Genomic DNA, 10534 nt, shown 5'->3' with positions numbered 1-10534 from the left:
AGGCCAAATGACAGACAGATGGACAAAGGACAAACTTCGATCAGAGATCTAGAAGCTCACATGAGTTGCTTGACTCAAGTGAGCAATAAAGCTAAGAAGCAATAAAACAGTTAATATATTAATTTGCTTTTGATGAAAAACTAGCCATTTATTGACAATAAATAAATATGACAAGTATATGTGTAGGCATTTGGCAATTGTGTAAGAAAATTCTACCAACTTTTCTAGAGCTCCAATCATGTATGAATTTTGCATCTCTAAATTGTTTCAAATAGTACTTTCAACGGGTTAAATTAAAGATGCAAGTGAAATTAAAAGTCTACAGACTAATGACCCGTTTTTGATACAGGGACCTACACACGGGACATATGGGTCTTTCCTCACAAGCAAGCTCCTCAAAAGTCCTCAAACACGTCTCGTGAAACACATGTGAACAAGACAACAGAACTGTTTTCCTTAAGCCTGCTTTAGGTTTACAGTTATGATCTGTACTGTTTGTGCTCTGTGAAGTCAGTTTGCTAATTATAGGGTCTTTGTCTAGTCCCAAAGACTTCTTTGTATCAGTCTTATCTGGAAGTTTGGACATGTTTGACATGGCATTATGGAGTTCTTGTGTAGTGAAAGTTGGGCCATCTCCCATGTAACCTGGTAGAACCAGTGCTCCTAAACAGATAGGGCACTCAACTTCCTGTCTCATCACAGCCTGTAAAGATAAAAAAAAAAAATTGGAGAAATCAATCTCTGCAGAGTTATACCCCTTTAATTTTTTACTCCCTTTCACCTTGAAGTAAGGATAATAAGATTCACACACAAAATAATAGAATGGAAGTAAGTTCTTCTATAGAAATAATCTTTAATGAAATAAAAATCACCTTTAGTTGAACTTCTTCCCATTGTTCTTCAGACATTATGTTGAAAGTAGCATCAAAATTGCGGAACACGGCACGGCTTGCTGCCAGGTTCTCATCAATTTCAGTCAGAAAGACGTCAATGTTGAAGTCACAAGATCGCAGCATTCTATCTGTTATGCTAGACAGCTGAAGTACAAATAAACTATAAAATATTTGGAGTCAAATATGGAACCTGTCATCAGTTTAATTTTTTTTATCATACTGTGTAAATATGAACTTGAGAGAATATTTTTTTTTGGGGGGGGGGGGGGGGGGACTTTACAGATTTGTTATACATGCACTCCTTGTCATACTACAAATATTCAGGAAAGATTTCTCTAATTAAAATTGCAGTGTTGATAGTACATGCATTAGCTATAGACAATAATATGCTGACTTGCATTTTTGCTTAACTTCATAATTTCTTTTTGAGAGAAGAATTCAATGATATAACACATCATCCTTAAACATTTCTCACCTTACTGGCATAGAATTTTTTTCGGAGCTTGGGATCTGTGGGTGGAACCGACTCCCTCAACTTCAGATACCAACACCTGACCACATAGCCTCTCCAGGCAGCTTGGATTCTACATGTATATTGAACAAAGTAAGAAGAATCAGTGTATAAATAATTTTTAAAAAAAGTTGAGGGACATAAAAATTGATATTAAGTTACCAACTTTTTAAACTGACCTTGTAGCACATTTTATTCTGTGTTGTTTTGCTCCTTCGTGGATAACCCTGGTCTGATATTGTTCATTACGACACATCGGACATGTTTTTTTGCCAGTGAACCTTTCAAAGGCTTGCAGGCATGCCTTAAATGAAATTACAAAATGTGTTTATTATATACATTATGTATGCATGCATCTCATAAAAACCAAATTGATTTCTCATGTGCATATATACTTTAATGATATAATGCACAGTTCATAGCAGTACTTTTTTAGATTGATACTTACCCTATGGAAAACATGAGAACAAGACAGCAGCACCTACGAAACAAAAGCTAAGCATCAAAATATGCACCTTGAATTTTTCAGCACCTCTGAATAGAAATTGACAGACCTCCAACTGCAAATCAACTTTCAGTAAGGGACGGTTATAGGTGATTTATCACCTTTTTGATGATCAGAATTCATCGCTTCAAATTTCTTAATTGGCAATGTAAACTATTGGAAATAATTCTAAAGCAGCCTCTTCAAGTGGATAAATTCACTTTTTCACTTCAAAATTATTGAAAGCCTTGGCATACACATACATCCTTTGATACTATTTTCTCTCTATGATTTCTATAATATTCTTAACAACAAGTACCTGCTCTTGGGTTCCAAAATCTTCTTTACATATGACACATGGTAATTTTGAATCATCTCTTTCATTGGACTTGAGTTTCATATTTTGCCATTCTTTTTCAGAAAGAGGTTGATCAGGAGCTTCAACCAACCCCATTTTTTGAGCTGAAAGATAGTTTGCATGTTTGTTTGTTTTTTTTTTTCATATATATAGAAAGGGATGAGATGTGTTCATGCATTTATTTTAAAAAAACACAACACATAAACAGAAGATGAGTACATCAGGACTTCTTTGTGTAATTGTATTTCAAACATCTTACCAAGTGTGAGAGTGACAGGCTTTGCATCCAGTACATACTCTTCATCTTCTTTTTTGGCAGATCCTACAGAAAGATAAAAAATAATACATCTTTTTCACAACTCATCAAAGATGGTTATGTTTATGTTTAATCTACTGAAATAATATTAAATAGATATGTTCATTACTTCAATTTATGGTATTGAATCAGAGGTAATTTAGCTATGAGTACTTGGTAACAATAAATTGTTAAATTCTGGGTACATACAGTCAAACCTAGTTAGCTGGAACTCAATGGGACCAAGAAAAAATGTGGCCAGGAGATATTTGAGGATTCGAGATATCCAGAGTAAAATACATGTACTTATGAATAAGTGGTTGGAACTTCCAAATCATTTTGACACATCCATGATAATCAAGATATCGGTGTTAGAGATACCGAAGTTCAATTAACTGTAGATTAAGAGATCTATACAGGAAGGGCAATTTGTGATATGATCCCTAAGCTTTGGCAGAAGTCTAGCTGTAGCCCTGAAAAGGTCTTGTCCTGTACAGTTTAATATATGTTACCCTTTGGTCTTGTTTTCCTCAGGCCTGTATCTGTTTGTGATTTGATCTCTTTCTTTTGTTTCTGCTTGGCTTTAGCTGCTGGACCCAGTCCTATCTGTCTGGGTCCTATTCTGACTGGTGCCCCTAAATTTAGTGAACGGACAAGATGATCTTGGAATGCTACAGCTGCTAAAGTGGTAGATGATGTACCTTCCTGAAATTAAAAGTGAAAACTTAAACATGTATGATTTCAGAATAATTGTCCTGATACATATTATGTATATGTACATGTATATAGAAATAGATGTTCACACATTTATTCTTCCCATTATTGTGATCAAGGCCATTATTTCGTTTTTTCAGGTTCACTTGAAGCATACAAAAATAGACAGACTGAGTGGCTTTAGCCAGCTCAGTAGAATTTGGACAGAATCCAGTAATGTTACAAATATTATTTTATGAATACAGATTTAGAACAGGATAATGGATCTCTCTTACGATGATTTTTTTAATAGTTGATTAGAACATTTATCATTTTTGAAATGGAGAATATGATGTTTAAAAGTTCTTGTATCTCACACAAGTATATTGACCCAACAGCCTCTAAATAATGCCCTCTATCATATTCAAGAATGATTATGAAAAACTATGAAACATAATAAGGATTAAATTTTATGAATGTCAGACACCTCGGCCCAACGACACCTCGGCCCAACGACATCTCGGCCCATTGACACCTCGGCCCCAACGGGCCGGCCCAAGATTTGAGACACCTCGGCTCACGTAAAAGACACCTCGGCACAAACAAAAATGTATTATTTTAAACATATTTATTTGATATTTTCTTAAGTATTTTATTATTATAGGGACTATATGCGACGGATTATATTATTATATATCCATGAAATAAAAAAGAAAATAATTGAATAATCTTCCGAGAGTAAATTGACGGTAATTAAAAAAAAAATTGTCCATCACATAGTGCTAATCGTTAAACAAACAAAATGACGCAGCGCATCCTTTGAAGTCTCAAGCGCGTGTCATATGGGATGGTGACAATGAGGAGTTAATTACGAGCAGGCTAAATTAATCCAATTGTATGGTACAAACCACATATCTTCCTCGGTTGGTTTAGGGAAATATATCCATTATGCTCTAATATTACGCAAAGATCTATCAGGTTAACGTAACTTCTATCTGTGTAAGGTTAAGTTGAGTTTATAAATTAAAAAAAAAAATCAATTAAGACATATTATTGATCAGGACAGAATACCTCAGGACATATGCTACTGTGCACTGGTTTATACATATAATTATTATATATACTTAAGTGTACAATACGCCCCTACTACAAAGTGATTTTTAAGTAAAAGAATTCTAAATATTATGAAATGAATGAAGTTGCATTTTCATAAGCAACAAAATAAATAAATAAATAGACCTCCTATCTCCCACTCAATAAATACAGCAGCTGACATCTATGCTGTCGTTCGTTCAAAAATTCTGAAATTATATGCCCGTTTATCGTATACATATCGTCATTATAAACATACATACATTTATATTACCATAGTGAATACAGATAATAATTCTAAAAAAAAAAAAAATTCCTTGGGCCGAGGTGTCTTTAGTATTGACCGAGGTGTCAATAATTTTGGTCCGACCTGTCAGGGCCGAGGTGTCAAACGTGACGGGCCGAGGTGTCGTTGGGTCGAGGTGTCTGTCTACCAAATTTTACCCATAAGCAGGGTTCTCATTAATTTAAGAACTGTGCGTCCTTGTTAGCAAGAAAATTCTGGATTTGTCTGAAACATCTTGAATGTAAAAATAACAATCCCACCGATTTAGGGCTCGCGACGATATAAGATGAAGTACATCTTAGAGGAAATTCGAATCATGTAAATAAAAATGACGTTCATTTGGAAAAAAGAACTACCTTATCATGTTTTTGAGGAGCAGTTGTTTTCTTTGTATAAGACATAGCTTTTCCATTGATTTATCTCGGTGAAACATGCAAGGAATCAAAGAAAAAGCTGTATCATCGTGCCAAGTGCGAAGAATCCAAGGTAAACAATGCAAGGTTCTGGATAAGTCAGACTCTTTATTCTTCGTTTGGAAAAAATATCTTTACGCCTTTTACTGAAAATAACATTCAAATATTGAAATCTTACTGTGCATTTTTCAAAAATATACATGCATAAAAGTTCTTGTTGAAACATGATTTTGTACTTTTATAATGCACGTAGGAATCATTTAATGAACGATTTCACGAATATCTGCACGACCAAAAGATGGATGACCACGAGTCTGCAGAGAGGATAGCCGACGTTTTTGCTGATTTTCAATCGTATTTCAACAAGGAACAAGATTTAAGAGAGGTGCATAAGTACCTTATATTACTTTACTTTAATATAATCATTACTTTATATAGAGAGATTAGAAATTTAGAATAGAGGCCAGATTGTCAGAATAAGATCTGTTCGCACAGACTTGGCCTTTTGTAAAAATAATTTATTTCAGGGAAATTAAATTTCAGTTAATTTAGCTTGGTATAATTTAAGTAAAATGATTCATACTGTCAACTTCAAACTGAAACTGATTTATTATTACTTTTTAATCATGAAATTACCAGTTTTTGGAAGATATATTAACTTACAATTACAATCAGGATTTTATTATGTCAATTTATGATCCATAATTTCTGCAGAATTATCCAGTCTCTTAAAACAAAAGGAAAAAAAGGCCCTAGATTTGCCTTGTGAAACCACAGGCTTTTAGATTTTTTTAATCTGACTCAGACTGACAAACAGGGGTATAGAAAAATAAAGGTGTGGAACTTTTCAGGTAGGGTACCCAATTTTGCCAATGAAATTCTAATAAATCAAATGATTTAGAATTATATTTTCTACTCCTGTCTATTCACATATAAACAATCTACATTACTACCAAAGTTCATTTCAAAATTCCATATGCTACCAAAGATATGCTGACATCAATTCCAAAATTGACCTATTTTTCTTTACTTGAAACTAGCTTGAATAGAATAGAAAACTAGAATAGAAAATATAATTCACTAGTTCATTTCAATAAGTCATTTAATTTAGTAGTATTTCTTTGTTGAAATTAGGTACCTTATCTGAGAAGTTCCACACCTTTATTAATTTTTATACCTTCAGTTTTCCAGTCGGATTAAAATGATCAAAGACCTGCGAGTGAAGCATGCAAGTTCTGTATGGACTCTATGGAGTCAATTACAGAAAATAATAATAAAGAAAAAAAGGCTAGAAATCATATAAAGAAGATCATCAAGATATGTTACATTTATTATATACAAGCAAGTGCTGGCACATCTTCATTTAAAGATATGATAGAACAACTTGCATAATCTTCATTAGAGGAAAAACATGCATCTCTAATGTACAAGATCAAAAATAGGGAAGTCAACATCAATAAAGACTATTTTTTAGACTACATCTTTATGAACCAAAAACCACCAAATAGGATTTCTAGAATTCCTTTCAGATAGATACCATCAAGTAACAAACATCACAACTAGGAAAAAAAAATCATTTTACCCAAGGACCATCAAGAATTGGAATGCCTTACCAAACTTTATGATCTCTTTATTCTTTAAAAGAGACTACAAGCTATCAAATATTTTCTGACTCCCATTTTTATATTCATTTGAAAATATGTAACACACTTTTTTCTCTCATTCCAAAAAAAAAAATTGCATGAGCAAACCAACAGTGAGAAAATAGTCAACTTAATGATGGTGATCACATTGTGATAAAAGTAAATTAGAATTATTTTGATATTTTATGGTAATCTATAATGCTTTATTACATGTAGATACTTTATATTAATTTGTTTTGATTATGAAACAGTTTATTATTTCTTTTTAGGAAATCCGATCATCTGTTCGTGATTTAGAACAAACAGCAAGGGAAATTCATGCAATTCTGCAACAAGTACATCAGAGAGATGGAAGTAAAAATGGTATTAACATTTTCATGATCCATGTATCTTTTTTCACATGTTGTAGATACTTAATTATGTTTTTATTATAGATGAACGTTTAATTTTTTTTTTTCAGTTGCTAATATATGCAAAAGCACTGACTCATATTTTGAAACAGCTAGAAAGCAGTTTCAGGAATTAAGCTCCAAGGTTGCAGAAAATCAGTATTATAGGTAATAAAAAATATTATATACTCTTGCACTGCTACTTCTAATAGAAAAAAAAATTGTCACTTGACTTGAACATACTTTACTATGTAGGATACATAAACAGATTAGGCAGCAGACAGTGTCTATATAAGCCTTCAAACAAATGTGATATGAAAGATTTTACCAATCCTTAGTTTATATACTGTAAAATCACTAATTTTCATGGGGGCTTAATTTTCATTGTTTTCATGGTATGAGGAAGACCCATGAGTTCATGTCATCCACGAAATGTTAATTTTTCATATAAAACACCTAAACACTTCCTCAACCACGAAATCAAATCCCCACAAACCAATATTTTTTCCTCAAACGATGAAAATTTAACATCATGAAAATAATTTAAGTGATTTTTGTTAGTACCCAGTATACTAGTTCATCTCTGACACTCTGTAAAGAATGGCAAATTAACAAGTTATGTACAGAACAAATAAGTTATGTACAGATAGATAAAACATCAAATTTGAGAATAAATTATATAAAATCAGTATACATTTAATTGAAAAGGAAAATTTGTATAATCCTTTATGAAAACTAAATTACCATTTTTGGTATTTTTCATGCCAGAATGTACAGGGTTGTTCTTTTTGTTTCTTAAAGGTTTCATGACCACTGGAAATTTGCTCTTCAGAAGCTTTCTTTCTTGTCAGCTCTAGTTACCTACCTCAAAATGGAAAAACTTATCACAAGGGAGGAGACAGCGGGGATGATGGGAGGTAATAAGAGTAAACAGGGTCAGCTTGTATATGTTAAAATTGAAGATACTTGTCATGGGATCATGAAAGAATATAAACCGATGTCAAAATATGTCTGCTGTACTGAAATGGTGTGCAAGCCAAATATTACAACATAAGAAAAATGTGATTCAAGTACTGTTACCTGCAAATTTGAGTTTCGATTCACAGTTAATAAGCATCTCACAGATGATTGAATATTGACTGAGGTCTAAACCTGTGTCAGTGCCACGGTAACTAATTAAAAATTTTTGGGTAACCTGTGATGAAAATTATTTGTCACTTTAGTGAAACTGAAACAAGAAGAAGGTTTTCATATGGATTTAGATGACTATTTGATTGGTTTACTACAGATGGCTAGTGAATTGGTTAGTATGATTTGTATTCAACTGTATTTATCTACAAGTTCTCTTCTTGCATGTATTTTGTATAAAGTTGAAATTCTTGATCTTTGGATAGTTTTACATTTTTTGTCAGTTTTTTCGCAACAGTTTATTTCCTTGATTGCAGTACATGTATTTTATTACTTTGATACAAGGATATTTGTTACTCCAATATTTTAAGTGTTCCATGCTTTATAACATTTCATAACTTTTTCAGTCCAGGTTGGCAGTAAACTCTGTAACCGCTGGGGACTTTAACCGACCAATGAAAATTGCTAATTTTGTGGCTGAACTGGATGCTGGATTCCGACTTTTGAATCTTAAAAATGATGCTCTGCGCAAGAGGTTCGATGGACTGAAATATGACTTGAAGAAGGTGGAAGAAGTTGTGTATGACTTATCAATCAGAGGTCTAAAACCTGATGAAGGGACGTGAAATCTTCAGTTGGCACTCCAGATTTAGTCTGAACTTGTGCAATGTAGTGAGGACCACGATGCAAAAGGAACACGGTTGCATTTGTAAGCTACACCCTAAAACTGAATTAAGATTTGTAAAATGGTTTAGTTTTCTTGAATGAAAAATTTGATTTGGAGCTGCACACAATACAGTGTTATATTTGAATATTTTGAGTTTCTGACTTTCAAAATGACAGCAACTGAATGGAGATGATGATTGTGAAGTAACAACATACATGTACGTACATATACATGTACAAAAATTTGTTTTAGAGTAAAGTCCCTTAAGCATTGTAAGTAGATATAAACAGGACTTAAAGAATAAAGAACAGAAATCAATGTTTTGAAATTTTTTAAACAAAGAAAAGTCAAGTGACAATATTTAGTGAATAAGCATGCAGCAAGATTCTTTGCCTCATTTTAAATAGTATGTCTGTGTCTTCTTAGGTATGTCACTGTTAAATTTAAATGAGAAAAGGAACACAGTTTTCCACAGAAAGTCATTTTCAAGTCAGAATAAAAAAACCTATAATCAAGTAGAAATAAGCTCAACTGCAACAGAGTAATGGCTTAAGGAAAGTGCTACATGCTTCATTTACACATGTGTTAACTTGTTCTAAATTTTGAGTACCAGGTACTTAATGTGCATCTACTTTTTTGTTTAAAAATGCATTTTGCCAAACAATTTACCAAAATGTATGAATGGTGGTGAAAAAATATCGGGATTAAGGCAAAAAGCAAATTAACAAAAAACTTTCTGAATATTGTGATGACTTTTCAACTAGAGAGTATTTTGCCCTCCTGTGTTTATTTTTCATTTCAACTATTAGTTTATGACTTACACTGTACTAAGGGAGACCTTAAAAATATTTTTCCTATATAATCAGTATAGTCAATATTATACATTTATTGACAGGGTTCGATGGCAACATGTGTTTTGTCGGACCCAAGAACCAAACTGTTTGCCCGAGGCCATTAGGCCGAAGGCAAACAGTTTGGTTCAAGGGGTCGACAAAACACATTTTGCTTGAGAACACAGTCCATAAATGTTTTGTTATACCTTTTATTTATTTATTTATTTACGCCACTGTCGAACACCAACGAATGCAAATAAGATTTAGCTGATCTCGCCCACTGTGTGATGTAAAGCGGTCCAATATCTCATCGGCAGGTCCAATATCTCACTTTGCGGTCAAACATTGATTTTTTTATAACCGCTCAGTAAAACATGGGAAATGTTAGACTTTTTAAAGTAAAGATTAATATAGGAACCAATTTTTAAAGGTATAACAAAAATACATTTTGACTATAAACGTTTTTTGTAGTCTTGATTTCCAGAACACACATATAAGTACACTGTAATTATTTGTGAACCTCACATGTGGATTAATTTACAGTCTTTAAAATTTGGAAGTGGACCTGGAGTATATATATCTAAAAGTGAGAGTAGCGAATCCTTTCATGTATTTAAAATTCTTCTATTTATCTTTGACTTCCATCTCAGAAAAAGCTTTATAACATGGCTCAATACAAATCAACGGTTCATCCTCGTAAAACATTGAATACAAAGTTCTTATAATTGTTTCTTGTTTTTTTTTTTTTTTTTTAGAATTTTTTCCAAGAGGCAGCATTGAACATTAAATATTTTGGGAAAGTTAATTTTATGTTTAATTAAAATCTTACTACAGTTGTTCCCCTTTGGA

The 10534-nt window shown here is 32.7% G+C and overlaps 2 protein-coding genes across 2 annotated transcripts; one reads left to right on the top strand and one right to left on the bottom strand.

Annotated features, from left to right (window-relative positions):
• Positions 1-185: 185 nt before the first annotated feature.
• Positions 186-5087, bottom strand: LOC133174592 (RING finger protein 32-like). Its single transcript, XM_061309728.1, has 9 exons — positions 4969-5087; positions 3054-3246; positions 2506-2568; positions 2208-2350; positions 1853-1885; positions 1584-1708; positions 1369-1477; positions 873-1037; positions 186-703 (listed from the first exon to the last, which is right to left on the bottom strand). Exons 1-9 carry the CDS (start codon positions 5011-5013, stop codon positions 320-322), a joined length of 1260 nt encoding a protein of 419 aa, XP_061165712.1. The 5' UTR covers positions 5014-5087; the 3' UTR covers positions 186-319.
• A 228-nt stretch (positions 5088-5315) lies between these two features.
• Positions 5316-9170, top strand: LOC133174488 (translin-like). The gene is made up of 6 exons (XM_061309635.1): positions 5316-5410; positions 6938-7031; positions 7129-7225; positions 7859-7974; positions 8281-8360; positions 8593-9170. Exons 1-6 carry the CDS (start codon positions 5324-5326, stop codon positions 8809-8811), a joined length of 693 nt encoding a protein of 230 aa, XP_061165619.1. The 5' UTR covers positions 5316-5323; the 3' UTR covers positions 8812-9170.
• Positions 9171-10534: the final 1364 nt, after the last annotated feature.

The sequence above is a fragment of the Saccostrea echinata genome, unplaced genomic scaffold, assembly GCF_033153115.1.
Source record: "Saccostrea echinata isolate AGI-Se365-2 ecotype Australia unplaced genomic scaffold, CSIRO_AGI_Sech_v1 ptg000001l, whole genome shotgun sequence".
Lineage (NCBI taxonomy): Eukaryota > Metazoa > Mollusca > Bivalvia > Ostreida > Ostreidae > Saccostrea > Saccostrea echinata.
Note: the sequence above shows the minus strand (reverse complement) of the source record. Positions and strands in the feature narration are given on the sequence as shown.

What these genes read in the sequence shown, in the direction of transcription:
- LOC133174488 (XM_061309635.1), top strand. Translation starts at nt 5,324, where the DNA reads ATGGATGACCACGAGTCTGCAGAGAGGATAGCCGACGTTTTTGCTGAT. An exon ending in GCAGAAAATCAGTATTATAG is followed by an intron (nt 7,226 to 7,858) that starts GTAATAAAAAAT and finishes TGTTTCTTAAAG; the next exon opens with GTTTCATGACCACTGGAAAT. An exon ending in GACAGCGGGGATGATGGGAG is followed by an intron (nt 7,975 to 8,280) that starts GTAATAAGAGTA and finishes TTGTCACTTTAG; the next exon opens with TGAAACTGAAACAAGAAGAA.
- LOC133174592 (XM_061309728.1), bottom strand. Translation starts at nt 5,013, where the DNA reads ATGTCTTATACAAAGAAAACAACTGCTCCTCAAAAACATGATAAG. An exon ending in GAGGAAAACAAGACCAAAGG is followed by an intron (nt 2,569 to 3,053) that starts GTAACATATATT and finishes ATCTTTCTGTAG; the next exon opens with GATCTGCCAAAAAAGAAGAT. An exon ending in GGGAAGAAGTTCAACTAAAG is followed by an intron (nt 704 to 872) that starts GTGATTTTTATT and finishes TTATCTTTACAG; the next exon opens with GCTGTGATGAGACAGGAAGT.